Source organism: Ruditapes philippinarum, unplaced genomic scaffold (assembly GCF_026571515.1).
Source record: "Ruditapes philippinarum isolate M1 unplaced genomic scaffold, ASM2657151v2 ctg19446_1_1_1_1, whole genome shotgun sequence".
Lineage (NCBI taxonomy): Eukaryota > Metazoa > Mollusca > Bivalvia > Venerida > Veneridae > Ruditapes > Ruditapes philippinarum.
Window position 1 is genome coordinate 1 of NW_026860387.1, and position 19,925 is coordinate 19,925.

General features: G+C 33.6%; 2 protein-coding genes across 2 annotated transcripts; both read left to right on the forward strand.

Moving 5' to 3' along the window:
• The first annotated feature begins 38 nt into the window (after positions 1-38).
• LOC132759889 (polycystin-1-like protein 2) lies at positions 39-6,277 on the forward strand. The gene is made up of 11 exons (XM_060751762.1): positions 39-413; positions 998-1,165; positions 1,567-1,708; positions 2,028-2,176; positions 2,477-2,710; positions 2,961-3,131; positions 3,540-3,700; positions 4,038-4,177; positions 4,578-4,774; positions 5,630-5,900; positions 6,171-6,277. The coding sequence occupies exons 1-11, from the start codon at positions 282-284 to the stop codon at positions 6,275-6,277; spliced, it is 1,872 nt and encodes a 623-aa protein (XP_060607745.1). The 5' UTR covers positions 39-281.
• Positions 6,278-6,790: 513 nt separating this feature from the next.
• On the forward strand, positions 6,791-14,969 carry LOC132759887 (polycystin-2-like). Its single transcript, XM_060751760.1, has 6 exons — positions 6,791-6,907; positions 7,157-7,392; positions 7,705-7,885; positions 8,710-9,924; positions 10,326-10,463; positions 14,600-14,969. Exons 1-6 carry the CDS (start codon positions 6,799-6,801, stop codon positions 14,653-14,655), a joined length of 1,935 nt encoding a protein of 644 aa, XP_060607743.1. The 5' UTR covers positions 6,791-6,798; the 3' UTR covers positions 14,656-14,969.
• Positions 14,970-19,925: the final 4,956 nt, after the last annotated feature.

Consider the following 19,925-nt stretch of genomic DNA (forward strand, 5'->3'; position numbering starts at 1 on the left):
TACTTTTTGTAAGAAATTGTCATTGTTTGAAAACATTTAGATATCTATCTTAAGGCCGCAGATTCCTGGTAATATATTAAGCCATTTAGCTTTTAAAAGAATTCTTTGACCTGCATAAATTTCAATACATTTAAAAGCGAGTAATTTGGTCTGTCATTAGGTTTGAATGTCATATATTATAGTATTATACTATGGTCTAGTTTTAGATTGAGAAAGCCAATCTATTCAAACCAATATCAGTGACACTTGAGTTTGTTACGTTTGACCATTATTTTCAGTTGATGGAAACATTGTCTGTGATCAACATAGATAATGATGGAATGGCATCGAAGATAACATCATATCAGAAGCGATTGGTAATTGAAAGCGAAGACGGCAATATGACGCCACATACTGTTACTTTTATGCACAAGGTCTTTATGTTTTTAAAATGCTTTTATAGCATATAGTTTTTTAATTTTATATTTTGATTGTGATTAAAGCTTGCAGCTTATTTGAATCAAACTCGTGTCCGTGTTCGGATCAAACGAGTACCGGGTCGTTTTATTTGCTCGTATTGTAAAGAAATCTATTATTTCATAGTGTCAATGTATCACACGTCTTTCTCCTGACATAGTCTTTCATCGGCAAAGACATCAAGTTATTATTAATTATTAATTATTATAATTATTTATTTAATACATTTAATGAAGTTAGGCAATTGAATGTCGTTAATCGTATAATTATCAGTATTTTGGTGATTTTAAAGCATATTATTTCTACCACAACTTGTCTTTTATTACGAGTTGTTTTGGACTTAGGGTTGACATATTAGAAATCTTTCTTTTTTGTATGAAGCATATTTAAATGGATAATATTGCATTGACTTACACCACGCTTTACATTTTATTTTGTTTTTTGTGGCCAGTATTTATTTTAGTTTTTTTTAATGAAAAAATATTTTAGATAAGTCAGAAAATGTTGTTATCAGTTTCTCAATTCAAACATCTTTTTGTAGGTTTCCAAAGTTTTACCAAAGGTTCACGTTCCAATTGTTCATATTGAAGACGCATCAAAGTTTGACTACCACATTGTACAGATGAAAAAGGCTGATGATGATCTCTTCATTAATGTTGAACCTATGCCAGGCATAGAAGCGACATACAATGTTTACATTTTATTTACGGTAACTATTTCATACGTAGGTACGAATTTTACATTTGCTTACGATAAGTTCTTATTGTAAAATGTATTATAAATAATTAGTGTAGATGATGTAAAAAAGTTTCTTGCAATCATTTATATTATTTTCTGTCATTAATTGATAGCTTTCACTATCATCATCACCACCATCACCACCACCACAACCACCATCATCATCATCATCATCATCATCATCTGTATCTGCATCATCATCATCTGTTTCAGCATCATCATCATCTTTTTCTTCTGCTATCAATGAGATAATGCATATGCACACATCTGTAAAACAGTTGTAAAACTTAACAAATCAGAATGATATCGACGCATCTATATCGTCGTCTTGAATGTAAGAAATTGTCATATTTTAATTTTTAAATTCTTAAGAATGGTGACAATCATGTATCGAAAAAGGACTATACAGCAATGACACAAAGCACTCCGCCAAATTATATTGCACATTTCCCGTCGACAGTTATGGGCTCACATACAGGAGTTTGGCAGATAGGCATAGAAACAGTACTGAAAAGTATGTGTAATTATGCTTAACGAATGTATTTTTATTACAAGAAAGTATGATTATTTCAAATTTATTACCGGTACATTTGTTAAATTAGTCATACACACTAAATTAATCAGATATTTAACGATATAAATGTAAACAAATATGAAAAGAATTTAAGTCCGATTGAGTGAGTTAAAGTTATGATACAAATCATATAATTAATCAGAGCTTGAATAAGAGATGTAAATGACATCTTGAATTCAGAGTTCTTATCGGAAAAGCTAAATTAGATGTACGGTTCTGGCATATCTCATGAGTTAACCAGATACATAATTATTTATAGACACAAATTGGAGGGATGTAGATGTCACAGACGTACAAAGTTCTAATGGTTCTTATCTAGACTTTCCAACATTTAAACTTGCAACTGTTAGTGCAGGCTGTATGACTTGGAACGAAGCGTTGAAGTCTTGGGGTACAAAGGATTGTCAAGTATGTCTATAGAAATTGAGTGAAATTCATATTGTACAAGTATAATTGAAAATATTTGTGCCAAACCAATAGACTGATTTGATTGTTGGAATAATCAGAGGTTTCAAGACTGGAATCTTTATACATTTAAGATTTCATTTTGGTTAGTTTCTTGAGTCGCACCTTTATGTATATATATTATGTCTCTTAGTAAAGCAGAACTTGTACCGTAAAAAATTATAGGCGCAAAATACAATATGTTCTTAAAATTACTAGCATAGTGCTAGAAAACGAAAAATGTGATCTATTTTTTAATTATAGGGGACTTGGATTAAAGCAACAAGTGAGCTTCAATGCAAATGCAAAGCCAGCAAAGAGATGACATTTGCCAATTCATTTTACGTAGCACCAAATAAAATAGACTACAAGACGGTTTTCCTGAAATTTTCTCCTTTAAGTCAAGCTGCTGTAATTGGTGTTTTGTTTGTGATATTCACCTCTTATTTCATTATCCTTGCCTGGGCAACACATAGAGACAAAACAGACATACTTAAGGTAGGTATATGCATATTCTTTTTGACCAGGTTTTTAAGTATTGTACACACGCCCATAACTACATTGGGCAATTGTTAACCCTTAAAAGTTTTTAATTGGTTTATTTTCGTTATCGTATTACTTTTTCTATAGGAAGGAGGGGGTAGGGTTTCAAACACTCAAATGTATTGAAGATAACCTTGTCATTTTATTATGTGACCTTTTCTATAATGTGTGAAGTTGAAACAAGTATGATAATTTATCATTTTAGTGGGGTATTACAACACTGAATGACAACTTTGCAGATGATAATTATTTTTACGTGATTAAAGTGTTCACTGGAATGCGTCCTAATTCCGGGACTAGATCACGTGTAAGCATTATTATAGGTGGAGAAGAAATGGATACTGGAGTTAGACAGCTAGATGATGGTGTGAGAAAGGTAAATTTTACATAGTTTATGATATCGATTTCGTTAAATTGTTTAGAAGATGTAAACAAAAAGAATACTCAAATGTACCCAAAATATATGTTTTCGGATCCCCTGTTGGAGCAATTAAAGGACAAAAAGACAGCGATTAAATTGGCTGAAGGATTGTCTGTAATTCAGCAATTCTGTAACTTTTTCTAAGGGTTGCTCATTGAAACCAGAAAATGTTCAAAATGTCTTACGGTACCAGTATACACAATGTGCATTGTCATTTCAATTGATAATGGCCATATCTTAAAAAGGAAAAAGAGTAAATGTAAAATTTAAAGTGAAAATATGAATACCGATGAAACCTTGACTTTGCAGTTGCTGTACGTTACTTATGTAGTTGTCAAATCACTATATTTAATTGTTTTGTAGGAGTTTCCTACAGGTAGTGTTTTACAGTTTCTGATGTGTACACCCCGGTACCTTGGTGATTTAGTTTATATACGAGTCTGGCACGACAACTCTGGCTTAAGGAGGCATGCATCATGGTATTTGAGCAAAGTTGAGATTGAAGATATTCAACGAAACGAAAAGTACATTTTGAATATGTTTCCCTTTCTAAAATAGTTCATATAATGTACATTTTTGTATGTATTGTGTTTATAAAAAGATATACAAAGACTGTATTATTTAAATATCATCTATAGAACATATAAAGTTGACCAAATTTGACATTTTTCTATCTACAATTGTTGACATAATAAGGACACTTATAACTAACATTGTACAATCTGAGGCTATGTCTGAAACAATTGATGAGTAACGTTTCAAAAATAAATTGTAGTCATATTGTAAACATTTAACCGAATCGTAAATAAAAGCAAATGATAATGTATTTACAAAACATACTACATTTCTGGTTTTTCGTAGGTTTACCTTTCTTGCCGGAAAATGGCTTGCCATTGATGAATCTGACGAAAGGCTGGATTGTGTAATTCCTGTGAGCAAAGATGAAAACATGAACAAATTTAAATTTCGGGTCATCCACAATGCAAAAGAAAATATTGCAGGTGATGTAACCATTGTAAAAACTTTTTGATAAAAATTCACGATGATAAAAATAAGTATATTTGACTTTTAATAAAATCAGAGTCAACGTAACAAATGGTTTAACAAATTTTTTTCTATAACGTTGTCAGACTTGAACGTGCTCTCCAGAAACACTTTTGACTCCGTGACATCAAAATTTTGAATAAACTAGATCATAACATAGATTTTATAAAATATCTCTACAATAATGAGATTTTTTTAGGATAATCTGAACTAAATGAAGACAAAACCCTAAATACTTAATAGATATGTTACACTGTTTACATTGTCATTCAAAAATAAAAGAAGTTCAAAAATGAATATAAATTTTGCACAGATCTCTTTCAGCTGAATTCCTCAAAAACAATATTTTATTTTCAGAAAGTCATGCGTGGTTGTCCGTTGTGTACCGACCACAGACAAGCAATTTTACTAGAAAACAGCGGGCATCATGCGCTCTTATGTTTATTATGCTTTCATTGATTGCCAATGCAATGTTTTTCAAAGGTTCAAATGAGGATAATTACGAACTACCAACTGACTTTGAAGTCGGTCCTTTAAGGATTTCTTTACATCAGGTAATATTTCACACTTGGACACACTTTTAGTTTTAAAGGAACTTCTTATGCCCTGTGCCGCTAGTACTCAGTTTGATAAGTTTCGTTTTTGCTTTGTCCTGCTACGTCACTTTGCTTTGTGCCTTTTATAATATAAAACAATTTCGAAGTATCTCATAAAGACACTTGAAAAACACACTTGACTTATTGGGAATTAGGCAATTTGATACATTCATTTTTATCAACAAGTGTGTTGGTTTGTTTTGTTTGATTTTAAGTCACTATACGGCATCATTCCGGCTATACTTTTGGAGGAAGACCTCAGGTGCCCCTTGGTGCATTATTTAGGGTCCACTGACAGTCCGTAAGCTTTCCGGATGGCTTCCTCACACGAGTTTAAAGTTTGTGACGGAATTCGAACCCACAGCGGTGAAGGACAAATGACTTAAGGTCGGCTTAATAACTCGGTCACAGAGACTCCAAATACGACATGTTTGTGTTCAGTTACAGTCAATTAGCAAAGGTTATAAATACAACTCATTTTATAAACAAGTAGTACGAATCATTGACTTTGAAAACCTAAATGAGAAATGCCCTTTCGAAATATATGTGTATATGTGTGAATATGATAGAAATCAAATATGTAAATAAATCAGATTGGCGGCTGTAAGAACAACATCATTGTTTTTTTAGAAATGTTTGGTTATTCATTGTTTCATACTAGCGTCTTATTTTAATTAAAGCGGTGGGTTGACATGAATTATATCTTTCGATACACTAGATTCCCATAACGCTGCATTTATATAGAAACAACTTAAAACACAGATATGTTCCATCCCAAATGACCTAAAACAATATCTGTTGTTTTCATTTCAGGTTTACCAATCATTAATTTCCGGCCTTGTGGTCACGCCAGCAACATTGCTCGTGATTTATTTGTTTAAGTTATCAAGATATTATCCTGCAAATAAAAACAAGCCATTATTTGATAAACGAAGAAAAACGTCGCGTGATTTTAGAATACCATTCTTTGACGCGTGGTTGGACAAGGAGAAAAAGCGGAATATAGAACTGGAAAGGAAAATCATTCAGAAAGGGTATCCAGAAATGAAGGTAGAAATTTGCAATAACTATTATAGAGATAAAGGTAAACTAGAAATAAAACAATGTTACTTTTTGCAGGTTTCTAATATTCTAATGAACTATAACATTTTACTCTTAAATGGACAAACAAATTAATGATGTCATTAATGAAAAAAAACAAGACATTTTAGATTATCAAATTTAAAAATGTTATTTTTTTCTGTTATGATGCATCTTTAAAAGAAAGAAAAGCCGCCATTCTATCCAATGTATATTTAATAATATAGTATACATGTAGATACAAGTGTGAATTGTTGCTATAATTCTATTACAGGGGTTCACCTTGCCAAATCAGTGCATATACCTGGCATGGTTTCTTCTTGTCTCAGCGACTCTTGTCTCGGCATTTTATGTAGTCTTGTACAGTATGGAATGGGGTAAACAAAAGTCAGATGAATGGGTTACCATGCTGTTATTATCAATCTTTCAGTCCATCTTCTGCGTTGACCCAGTTAAAGTAATTACTTTTATGATGTCTTTTCTTTAAAAATATTATGACCAAAAATATATGAAGAACCCAAAAACCCAAATCAAAACATACACATTAAAAAATTAAAAGGAGTAATTAAATATATGTGAAGAAATGCAAGGAAGTGTTTTATTCTGTTATGTTATTTAAGTAATTTGCATTGAACAACGTATTTTGTTTGCTAAAATTTTCTTTAGAGTATGACTTTTATCAGAATGTGAAAACAAGGTGAATGCAAAGTGTTTTTTTTAAAACTTTTTTACAATGATGTTTTCAGACCGGTGCCGGTGGTCACTTTACTTGTTTACACTGGCGCTTATATAGATGTTGCGTCGTTCACCATTTTTTATTTATATTCATCGTTCTTTTATCGCTGTGTTTTGTCTCGGATTTTAATCGAATCATTAATAACATATTCTTTTAGATTTTGTTGATGGCAGTTGTTTTTGCGATGCTGTTCAGAAAGATGTCAAGTCCCAGTACACTAATAACTAGGAGCCATGTCATAAAGTACTTCTCTACGTCTTCTAGAAAGAAATGTGGTATGAAGGTTTAGCTAAATTAAAATGTAGCTGAAATATTGAAACAAAAGTTGGGCAAAATTAAAGTGATAGTAAAGGACAAATAATCTTTACTTATTGTACAATTATTTAAGGGTTAACATTTCATAGATTTTTTGTATGTTAAATCTGTCAAATATTTTGAATAAAATAACAATAAAAAGTATCTTTATTTCATTTGAAATAATTAAACTTGAAATCACGTACGTCTTTATTGACATTTATTTGTAGACGCAACCCGTATGACCGTATCAAATTTTGATACGACACAATTAAAGGAAGCACAAGTAAAGAACTCAGAAGATAAGAAATCTCTGAACAACCTTTATGACTGCATCTCTACAACAGTTTTAATCTGGATCTTAGTGAGCATCAGCTATTCAAGCAGGGACTCACGATCTTACGAACTGTACCAATACATAGAGAATACATTTGTCAAACCATCAGGCATGGCGTCGTTTTCTAAGGTATTAATTTTCTTACTGAATATGACTATTTTTCTTTTTTTGTTGTTGTTGCCTTTAGCGTCACACAGTTGGAGTCATTTAGAAATATTCAGCATTATTTTTGCGCCAGACGAAGAAATTTCTATGTAGAGTCGATCCCGACATAATTTCTTTTTCAAGAAACTATTGAATGGGTTAAATATTGATAACGTTTTGAAAGGTACTATTTTGCTTGAGCTGCGGAGGGTTTTTTTTTTTTTATTAGATGTGAATAATCAATTTGTTTTGCCAAAAATAATAGGTATTCCTTTTCTCTTTCATATTTAAATACAGATACAAACGTCTACAGACTTTTACACATGGTTAAATAATACAGCAATTATGAAATCATTCCCGGAAACAAACATAGATAGTGGCAATACACCGTTGCATTGGAGGGAACGTCAACACATTGAAGGGGGGCATCTGTTTAGAGTCGGACCACCACGACTTAGACAACTCAGAATAAGAAAAGGTACTGTGCATTATTCGTCGAAATTGCTTGCTTTTCCATTGTTTATTTGATTATTTAAGCCATTACCAGATATATACGCCTTTCTACGCCTTTTTCACCCCCCCAATTTTTGCTTTCTCAAATGGTGAAAAAATGCCTTATTTAGGCCCTAAACACTTGTTTTTTGTTTGAAAAATGGTGTTTAAAAAAGTGAGCACTTTTTGGCGCCGTCCCCCATCCAAAAGATACATTGGGGGGGTGGGGGGTTGAAGGGGGTGGTAGTCCCCTCATCGCCAAGAAAAGTTTGGACTTGTGAGAGGTATCTTAATCCATCATTGAGAAGTTGCAGCACTTTGAAATCAATTTTGATGGAAAAATCAACGCAAAATAGTGATTTTTGGCAATTTTGAGATGTCGCCTAGTTGCCATGGTAACAGAAAATTTAAGACTGAGCATGTTGTTACAAAGGCAATTTTACAGTCAACATTTGTGCCAAGTTTGATTAGTATTGAAGCAGTTTTTATAGTTTTATAGCAACTTTAACTTGTAACGGGAGACTTTTCAATGAAAACAGCCATTTTTCAATAAATCATTATAAGACATACAAATCGGCCAAATCTTCATTAAAATGTAAAAAAGAGTAATTCCTTGTCATGGTTGGTATTATCATTCCGGGTCAATCGTACTTTATAGTTTCTCTTTTAATCATTATAACTGAATACTACGTTCAGCATATACTTACATTAAAACGTGCATATGCTCAAAAGGTTGTGAAACAATGAAACTTTGTACATTCTTTTTATTGGATATAATCTACAACCGCAAGCTACATCTTTATGTTGTAGGGACATGCCACTACAGTTACATTGGTACTATTGATTGTTATAAAACTTATCGGAGTGCCTCCGAAGATACCGGGTCGTATTGTTTCAAATGGAGCAAAGAAAAGTGCAGCCAGAAAGATGCATTATACAATTATTCATCACCCGCTTGGACACATACTTCGTCTTTTGATATTTGGGGTTTGCCAACTGTTGGTCATTTTGCAACATACACCGGAGGCGGATACATTGCAAAACTCAATGTGAATAGACAAGTCAGTCAAAAGATTATAACCGAGTTATATAGAAACATCTGGATAGATAGGGAAACCAGGGCGGTGTTGTTTGAGTTCACACTGTATAGTCCAAATACGAATATATTTACTTACTGTATATTTATGGTTGAGTTTCCGGAAACAGGTGGCGCTGTTCCTACCTATAGCGTTTTCCCATTACGAGTATATCTTCATCTGGGACCTTCAGGCGTGTACACATTGGTTTGTGAAATATCCTATGTAGTATACCTTTTTCTATTTTCGTTACATCTAGTACATAAACTCTTGAAAGAAAGAAGAACATTCTTTAAAGACACTTGGCAAATATACGATTTGTTTTCTGCGATCGGAGGTTACGTCACAATAGCTATGGTGATAGTGCAAATGGTATTTGCAAACAAGAGCTTAGATGTATTTAGGGTAGATAAGAAGGAGTTTGTAAATTTTCAACATATCGCAATATGGAATCAAGTAGTCGTCATGTCAATTGGCATTTTGGTGTTCATGGCCATTTTACGTCTGTTGAAAATATTTGGTTACACGCAAAGAATAAAGGTTCTGGCAAATGTGTTTTCGAAGGCTGCAAAAGATTTGATTTCATTCGCTGCATTTTTTATATTTACATTCATTTCATATGCGGCTTTAGGATACCTTCTGTTTGGGTCGGACATCAAAGCATATCAAAATGTTGTCAAGGCAATGGAAACATTGTTTATAAGCATTCTGGGGAAAAGCCGCTTCTCAGAAGTTGAAGAGTCGGACCCTGTCATGGCTAAAGTCTACTTCATGCTTTTTGTGAGCGGGGTTGTATATCTGATGATGACAATATTCTTTGCAATCCTGTGCGCAGCCATCGATGAGGCACATAAAATATGTTCAAATGATAGCGGTTCTGAGTTGGTTAACAATATACTTAATAAACTACGTCGATTTATTGGACTAGGCAACAACCGTTCATCGACGGGTAATTATGGAGAATTCTAATGCCCTCTTTCTACTTTGTCTATATACATTTGTATTTTTAATATTAAGGACAATGACTTATTGTGATGTACGATTTTCAATTTTGACCTGACTATTTATCTTTATAGATCATTATAACATAAATTTATGCTCAAATTCATTAGCATTTTCTTTTGACAAAGACCAGGAAAAACAAAACCGCCAAGCGGCGGGAAAACTGAAAACTGTTTCATGAATTGCACAGAAATCCAGTTCATTTCCCACTTTCTGCGGTTAAATTGCTGAAACTCAAATTTTGATAATTATTTAAAAGGCAGTCTGACATATGTTCTTGATATATCTATAATTTATGGTTATTTGATTATTTCTGTTTAAGAACAATGGGTATTTGTTTAATTGTAGAAGTAACACCTATAGCATTAATTCAAAACCCAAAGGAAGTGAGCTCAAATATCAAGACTGATGATTATAAGGATGCAAGAGAAGTTTTGGTTGACATACGGTCATTTATTTGTGAAGCAATGATGTTAAACCAAAGAGGTAGCATTTATTACGGAATCACGCCCGGCAAACTGTCGCTCCAGTGTACGGTAAAACAAGCGAACGTCATTTCCGAGATAGAGCGGAAGGCTGATTTACACGGCTAACTGTAAGTATTGTTTATGTTTTTTTTCTTGTTATTCATTTAAGTTATAGTTTTTCCGAAAAACGGAAATGTAGTTCAGTGTATGTTTGATTAAGGCTTCCAATGATCTAAGCTGACAAAAACAAAATTATATTAAGCCCGGAAGAACTTTTCTCCCTAACGAACCAAACGACGATTTGTAGAATATTGAACTTCCCAACCATAGAAATGCCATACCTTTCGGATTTCTTGAAAAAATGTATTAGTAAATTATCGACCCGTAATAAGAACTTGTCCTTCGTGCAAAATAAATTACTCCTGAAGGATTTCTTAAATTTGTAAACCGATATTTTTCGTCAGTAGTGGAGCGAAAGGGCAAGAGATGGAGCAAAAGGTTCGATGTTGAGCGCAAGGCGATATTAATTTGACGTATTAGGAGGAGCGTAGTCTATGATTTTTTTTACATATAAAAGCTATAGAAGTTAAAATAGACGTAATCAAGTGTTCAGACCGATATATATACCTTTTGAAGACAACTAATAAAGTGTGATATCCTTTCAACGACTATAGCGTAATAAATGTAATCGCGAAGGTGTCACCTATGGCTTCCGTGTAGATTTCTTTATTTATGTTCGAATTTTGGATGAGGCCCGACCATTGAATCATACAAATGTATGCATGGCATAATACAGGATGCCACTTATTCGAGGTCAATCATGATTTTTGACACGGTTATGTACATTTAAAAACGTGTGTCCGTGCAAATGCGACAAAATCGAATATTTTTAGCTCTACCACGAACAAATGTTTCCGAGCAGGTACGTGTAACTCGATTGTTCATGCCAAAATGTTATGTTTTTCGAAAGTTAGATATTCAAGGTGCAGAACAGAAACAAAATTATGCAATGCATGGAACACATTAAATTAAATGGATCACTACTACCGAGTTCAGTTCACAATGACTTTCTGTCACGTTTTCATGAATTTGTAAGGTGGGGAATCGCTATAAAAATGGTTGACAAGGTGTCAGTCGTTATAAGGATATAACACGTGTTCCAGTTATGTTTCAAGATACTTCCTCCCGTATTTAGCATTGTTGTTTAGTTTATTAATTTCCTCTCAAAGTGAGGCAGAACTCAGTCGGTGTACGGACTAAAATTATCAATAATATAATAGACCTAGTTATAGTAGAAATTTCTATTTACACTTTCAGACGAAAATAATAAACTAAACAACAATGCTAAATAAGGGAGGAAGTATCTTGAAACATAACTGGAACACGTGTTATATCCTTATAACGACTGACACCTTGTCAACCATTTTCATAGCGATTCCCCACCTTACAAATTCATGAAAACGTGGCTTATTTGTGTTTTTGCTCAGAACAGGTACGTTAGAGCTATTAATTACAGAAAGTCATTGTGAACTGAATTTGGTAGTAGTGATCCATTTAATTTAATGTGTTCCATGCATTGCATAATTTTGTTTCTGTTCTGCACCTTGAATATCTAACTTTTCGAAAAACATAACATTTTGGCGTAAACAATCGAGTTACACGTACCTGCTCGGAAACATTTGTTCGCGGTAGAACTAAAAATATTCGACTTTGTCGCATTTGCACGGACACACGTTTTTAAATTTACATAACCGTGTCAAAAATCATGATTGACCTCGAATAAGTGGCATCCTGTATTATGCCATGCATACATGTGTATGATTCAATGGTCGGGCCTCATCCAAATTTCGAACATGAATAATGGAATCTACACGGCAGCCATATGTGACACCTTCGCGATTACATTTATTATAGCATAAAATCGGCTATTTTTCCCTCTTTTGCCCATGTTATAACGGGACCAAAACCATGTGTTAACATAGTCATGCGCTCTTGTTATAGCCCGGTTTCACCTATGCGCAATACATACAGGGCCCAGTAAACAAACAAACAAAAAATGACGATTTGGCCTGTTTGCCAAAGAGTCATGCGCTCTTGTTATATTCGAGGAGGGCCTCAAAGTCGCATATTCAAGTACCTATGCCGGAAAAACGGCGTATAGACATCGGTGCTAATCTTGGTTGTCGCCCTTTCTAAGAAACGGACAGTTGTCAATGTAAACAAATACAGTAGAATCTACCCGTCATTCAGTTTAACACTCCGATTAACTTACAAAACTAGATAACACAAAATTAATATGAGAAAATGTTTTTTATTTATGTTTATGTTGATAAATGCTCTTTATATTTCTTTGAGAGAATAATGCTTAGTGCCCTTGTTTGCTTGAAAAGAAAAACCGATTCTGATGTCACTGATCTTTTTCTACCGTCAATCTGAAATCATTCTAAGAATTTCTGAGGGTCATATTTTGTCTTGGGTAGAGGGTAGAGTAATGTAATGTTTTTTTTCTTGAGATAATAAATCTCCAAAGGCCAAGCTTTGTTAAATCAATTAAAATTCAAAATTTCGTTCGGTTCCGAGAATTTTCCAAATTGTTGGCCCCGGAAAAATGAAACGCATACGTAAAACATAGAATTGGATAAATACCGTCCAAGCACAATAATTAAATGTAATTGTGTTCTGTATAAACTATACATCACGACTCTGTTTGAAAATTTTATGCTATAATAGCGTCAACGCACGTTTATTTCGTGTTATAAAGTCTGCAGAGTCCCTCGGAACTGTTGGAGCCCTCGCCCTACCGGGCTCGGGCACCAACCGTTCCTCGGGACTCTGCAGACGTTATAACACGGGAAAACGTGCGTTAACCCTATATTACGCTATAGTCGTTGAAAGGATATCACACTTTATTAGTTCTCTTTAAAAGGTATATATATCTCGGTCTTAACACTTGATCATGTCTATCTTAACTTCTATAGCTTTTATTTATAAAAATCATGACTACGCTCCTCCTAATACGTCAAATTAATATCGCCTTGCGCTCAACATCGAACCTTTTGCTCCATCTCTCGCCCTTTCGCTCCACTACTTTCGAAAAATATCGATTTACAAATTTAAGAAATCCTTCAGGAGTAATTTATTTTGCACGAAGGACAAGTTCTTATTACGGGTTGATAATTTACTAATACACTTTTTCAAGAAATCCGAAAGGTATGGCATTTCTATGGTTGGGAAGTTCAATTTTCTACAAATCATCGTTCGCTTCGTCAGGGAGAAAAGTTCTACCGGGCTTAATATAATTTTCTTTTTGTAACAGCTTAGATCATTGGAAGCCTAAATCAATCCTACACGGAACCACATTTTACGTTTTTCGAAAAAATATAACTTAAATAAAGAACAAGACAAAAACATAAACAATACTTACAATTAGGCGTTTAAATCGGCCTTCCGCTCTATCTCGGAAATGCCGTTCGCTCATTTTACCGTACACCACAATTTTGAAGTGGAGCGACAGTTTGCCGGGCGTGGGAATACATTTATTACTATTGAAGTACTGCTAATGTTTTAATTGACCTTGTTTGTGTGTTTTAATGCATAATCTGTATTTTCTAAGTATTTCACGAAACTATGGGAATTTAACTTATGATACTCCTACACTTTTCAGACATCGTTCTCATCAAAATTATCATGACTGCTAAACTTTAACCTGGAACCAGAAGCGATAGGCTTATGCAACCAGTATAGAGTCAGGCCAGCCTGCAATCCATGCAGTCTCAAAAAAGACTCTGTACTTTTGGTAGATCGATTTTTGTAATTTTGATATTGAAATCCCTAAACTTTAAATGATCTGCCACAAATTCAATGCCTGACAAGTCCGTAATGCTCATGTACAAAATCAGCAGCTCAAGGGCTAATTAAATTCATGTTTTAGTTTTATCTTAGATGAGTCATATGCTTGTTTACTTAATGACATTTTTGCTTATTCCACGGCCTGTTTAGTGAGTTTCTTGCTTGTTCCACGATATTGTAATGAGTAAGTTTTGATATTTCATTCATACGGGCAAACCTTTGTTTATGTAATAGTTTTGCTGTTTTTTTTACATATCAGTGTAATTTGTATCATAATTGTTCTTTGTACATTTCTCTTTATAATAGATTTTACGACGCCATCGGACGAAAAGCACATGAAGAAAGTTCGATTTAGGTGTTGATGTTTTATTAGAATGGACAGGTGCCTGAAATTGAGTAAACCGATATGCATTAATTGCGACTTTTTCGGGAATGTATACGACTTACGTCTTGTCGTGTCATGGAATATAAACATGGAATATAAGAATTTCATTGAATATACATGATAAAAACTCTGATGACTTTTACTTGAGGACAATGAAATACATGAAACCTTTTTATTATTTTATTAGTACATCAGCTTTTATAAATATATTCATTAGAAATTCGGTGTTGACACGGTTGAATTATTTATAATTCAATTAATTTATACGTTTAAAGTTCTTTTTTCAACAAACACTTGATTAACTTTATTATTTATGTATGTCTGATAAAGCATTTATTTACCTATATTATATTATTTAGATTTATATTATATACGCACGCAAAATATTTCAAATGTACATATGTTATTGAAATGATGCAAACATAATATTTTTAAACAAATTGAGAATATTTAAATAGCAAACAAAAATTCTTTAAAAGAAGCTTCCTTTTTATGAGATGCATGATTTCTTTGCATAAATATAATGTTGCTTACACGTGTAATTCATGCGTGATAGAATATTTGGCGCGTATGACAAAAACAGACGGAATGGTTGGCGACCGCTATGGTCCAGACCAGTGCGCACGCGCAGTCTGATCAGGTCATGCTATGTGCGTTACAAACTATACAAGTAGGAGGATTCTGATAGCAAGTATTGATCTGATAGACTGAGCCTCATGCGCTGGCTGGCTGGATCCATTGATGGTGTTCGAAACGACCATGTTCGGTTTTGTCGTTGAGGGCTCAGTTTTAGTTCAATTAAACGCACGCAATTTGTTTAACAAAAATAGCTTTTACATACGCATGCCGGAGATTAAGCTATTAATTGAATGTCATATTTCAAGTTTGTATATTCCTTAAGTTAGGCGGTTTTGGAAAATGGATTCGTATTATAGTTCCCTGTTGCCAAGGTTAATGTCACACATAGGGATCAAAGTTTAGATTAGATATGAAAATATGTATCCGGACCATTTAGTCATCATTTATTGAGGGATTTAAACACAAATGGTCGTTATCATGACTACGGGTGTGAACCATGTTATTAAGGTTAATATATGAAAGGTAAAGGTCACTAAAGATGATAAAATATAGAGATTTTGTCCAGAGCATATCTCCTACACTCATGGAGGGATTCTAAAGAAACTTCATAGAAATGTTCACCACTATGAGAAGCAGTGTCATGCGCATAAACCAGCTCTCAAGATTAAATGTTAAGGTCACACTTAGAGGTAATTGGAAAACGCTTGTCTGGAGCAAAACTTTTACATGCTTATTGGGATTTCCATATAACTTAGAACAAATGTTCACCATTGTAAGGCGGAGTGTTGCATGCAAAATTTAGGTCCATGCGGCTAAGGTCAAGGTCACACAAAGGGGTCAAAGTTCAGATAAAATATGAAAATGTGTATTTGGACCATTTAGTCATCATTTATTGAGGGATTGAAACACAAATGGCCATTACCACGACTATGGATGTGACCCATGTAATTAGGGTTATATACTGAATGTCAAGGTCAATAAAGATGATAAAATATAAAGATATTGTCCAGAGTATATCTCTTACATGCATAGCTTGATTCTAATGAAACTTCATAGAAATGTTCACCACTATGAGAAGCAGTGTCAGGTGCATAAATCAGGTCTCTAGGTTAAAGGTTAAGATCACACTTAGAGGTTATTTAAAATGCTTGTTTTGGCGCAAAACTTATACATTCATCAGGGGATTTTAATGTAACTTTGCACAAATGTTTAACATTTTGAGGGCTTAGTATTTGCGCGCATAATTCAGGCTTCTCTTACCAGTCAAGGGTCCAGAAGGGTCAAAAGTTAAGATAAACAAAGATGTGTAAGGAAAATTTAGTTATCTTTGATGGATGTAAAAATGATAAACTACTCATGACTCAAAGTGTGAACATTGCAATTTAATAGTTATATTTTGCAAAGTCAGGTACTAGAGATATAAAATTCGTATTGTTCCGGATATTGGCATTAGGAGATCTCTCTATGAATCTCTTTAATCCCACCAATCTCTGTCGAAAGCTTTTGTGACGTGCGTATTTTGCAACAATGTTGTCCTTGTCCTGAAAATTCTTTTAAAAGGTCTGTTTTTTTTTTAAGACAATCGACCTAGGTTTAGGACTTATTCATTATCCCTCATGTACAGACTCAATCAAACCGAGTCTGCAATTCTTATGTTATTTTGTTGTGATTAATGCTTCCGAGGGATCACTTTGTTTCCAGAATTTTGTACTTCACAACAGCAGGTGTCAAGTGCCGTGTGGCAGCCGTAAAATGTTGCCCCGTACTTCACTTCAGTGTTGTTATATTTTCTGGTCCTTCGGGATCATTGATGCCAACACTATAAAGTGTTGAGAATTGAGTACCGCTCAAGCCGGTGCTAGGGGGCGTGAGGGACGTTGCACTTATTCATTATCCCTCATGTACAGACTCAATCAAACCGAGTCTGCAATTCTTATGTTATTTTGTTGTGATTAATGCTTCCGAGGGATCACTTTGTTTCCAGAATTAAGAAGAGAGAAATAATGACAAAAACCGCTCTTCGCCAATATTTTTTGAATTTTTTTTTTGGGGCAACAAACTTTACTTGTTATTTAAAAAAAAAAAAAAAAGGGCAGGGGAACTTTTTTTTCTTTCTTTTTTTCAATTATTTGAAAAAAGTAGAAACACAGTTTTAGCTTTTATCATGATTTTGAATTATAGTGCACTTGAAAGAGGAAAGACGATAACACTCACGGGAAGCATTCAACCTTTTACATGAGAAATGTAACCAACATTTTTTTGGTTTTTAAAAGTTTAAAAATATTTCATTCTGTTTATATATCTAAACGATAACAGAAGCTTACGTCTTTAAGATTAAAAGAATTCTGGTAGAAACCGATTTTAACAATATTATAGTTTTAATTTTAACAGAGACAAAATCAAACAGATGTTTACAAAACAAAATGAGCCGCGTCACGACAAAACCAACATAATGGGTTTGCGACCAGCATGGATCCAGACCAACCTGCGCATCCGCGCAGTCTGACCAGGATCCATGCTGTTCGCTTACAAACCCTATAACAAGTAGAGAAACTGATAGCGAACAGCATGGATCCTGATCAGACTGCGCGGATGTGCAGGCTGGTCTGGATCCATGCTTGTCGCAAACCCATTATGTTGGTTTTGTCGTGACGCGGCCCATTAATGATTTAAAATCCTTTGTGCACATTTATTTTCTGTATAATAAACATTATGATTTCAGAGTTAGTTGTTATTTATTCGTATCGAGATAAAAAGAAAAGAAACTGTTAAATTGAATATGTCATCTGCGAAAGCATACTTATTGATGAAATGACATACCAGGGGAACTCGAATACTTTAAAATGCATTTTCAACTTATCTTTTGTTGAAGATAAATCAAGGCCTTGTTTTAAAGATATGTTTTCTTTTTCACAGGAGTGATTTGCCGTAATACTAGCGCAAGTCACGCACTATTAACTAAATAACCAGTTAATTTCAGTAAATACTTTTATATAAACCAGTAGTGCTTTAAAGAAAGGTCGACACAATGATAAAACGTTCTTCTTCTTTTAATCAGGATAGTGATTATTTAGAAGTAATCTTATCGACCCACTTAGTTGAAAATGTCCCGTCTGCGTAACATTCAAGTTTATTTAAATGCGCATTTGTTATACGGAATTGCAAGCACATGTGGAAATAAATAAGCACCATCTAAATTATTAATAGATACCGACATCACAATTTCAAATAATATACGGTTGATAAGTATCCCACTACATTATAATAAAAATCAAATGAGCAATCAAAAAATTTCCCATCAAGTTAATTTCATAGTAATTGACGTTATTAAATGACAAGTTATGTACGTGGTTGCTTGTAATAGTTATATTTTACTGGGTACAACTGGAACAAGTGTTTAACTTCATCAAACTGATTCAATGATAATTTTTTTAACATAAAAAAGAAATTAAACGTTTGAAGCCCAGAGAGATTGTTTGCTACGTTTGATATCAAACATGTCAAGTAGGTATTATAAATAAAAGCTAGCATATTTTTTTGTCCATCTAATGTTACATATATATGTCTCAACAGAGAAAGTAAACATCGTCGGAAGTGACGATCACACGATACGGAGAAATTTAAACCAATATGATATGGTTAGACTAAAGCAGACTGTAGATGTAGACTAAAGCAGACTTAATGTAGACTAAAGCTTTATAGTAGTTCGAATAATTCTTTGGCTCTCTAATGTGTCGTATTTTTTAACTGTTTGAATTCAGACAAAATTGTTCTAGAATAATAACATTTCTACCGGAGTTGACCTACTTGTTGCATAAAGGAACCGCAAAGAACTCATAATAATGATCTCCTTACAAGGTTATGTCCTCCTTAACAAAGCAGTTGACTAATGGCCCAATTTATCGACCGTGTCCCGTTTACGTAATAAACTAGTGTATCTAAGCGCACAAATCAACGTACATATTAAACTAAATCACCACAGACTGATGTTTGAATAGAAACCGACTTTACGATATTTCAGTCAAATACCGTTTGCCTTTCAATTATTATGCTCTTATAGGAAATTCAACAGGACATTAAAATGTTTTACGAATTACGTCTTTTAATCAGAATAGTTTTTCTTTAGAAGTAAACCTACTACATAGTGACTGATCCCATAAATTGAACATGTCCCATCTGCATTACAAACAAGTTCAATTAAATGCGCAGTTGTTTTACAGAATTTCAATAAATAATCACTTTTAGTTTTTAGTTATCCTAATGCAGTAGAATTACAGTCAACATGAAATTAACATAAGTTTCCCCGTCCAATATTTGACTTTTATTGAAATTGATTCATTACACGTTATGTACGTGGTTGGTTAAATTTGTTATATATTACTGGATAGAACTAAAACAAGTCCTTTACGTCAGAAAAATTTATTCAATATCGATTTTAAAGAAAATAAAAAAGTACATCGAAAGGTTTTAAGCCCAAAGCGGTTGTTTACTTTTTTAGATATCAGACATCTCGAGTTGGTAATATAAATAACAGCTAACATTTTATGTTCATCAGATGTTATATACAATTTAGATATCTAAACAACAAACTGATTGCCCTCAATGGGTGAGCATAAATTTATATGCTGAAAAAATAAATTTAAAGTGACATTATACTCATATTTTCAT

Excerpts from the sequence above, each read along its gene's own strand:
- LOC132759889 (XM_060751762.1), top strand. The coding sequence starts at position 282 with ATGGAAACATTGTCTGTGATCAACATAGATAATGATGGAATGGCATCG. Across the intron at positions 2,177-2,476 it reads GGGGTACAAAGGATTGTCAA|GGGACTTGGATTAAAGCAAC; the intron begins GTATGTCTATAG and ends TTTTAATTATAG. Across the intron at positions 3,132-3,539 it reads TAGATGATGGTGTGAGAAAG|GAGTTTCCTACAGGTAGTGT; the intron begins GTAAATTTTACA and ends ATTGTTTTGTAG.
- LOC132759887 (XM_060751760.1), top strand. The coding sequence starts at position 6,799 with ATGGCAGTTGTTTTTGCGATGCTGTTCAGAAAGATGTCAAGTCCCAGT. Across the intron at positions 7,393-7,704 it reads GCATGGCGTCGTTTTCTAAG|ATACAAACGTCTACAGACTT; the intron begins GTATTAATTTTC and ends ATTTAAATACAG. Across the intron at positions 7,886-8,709 it reads ACAACTCAGAATAAGAAAAG|GGACATGCCACTACAGTTAC; the intron begins GTACTGTGCATT and ends TTTATGTTGTAG.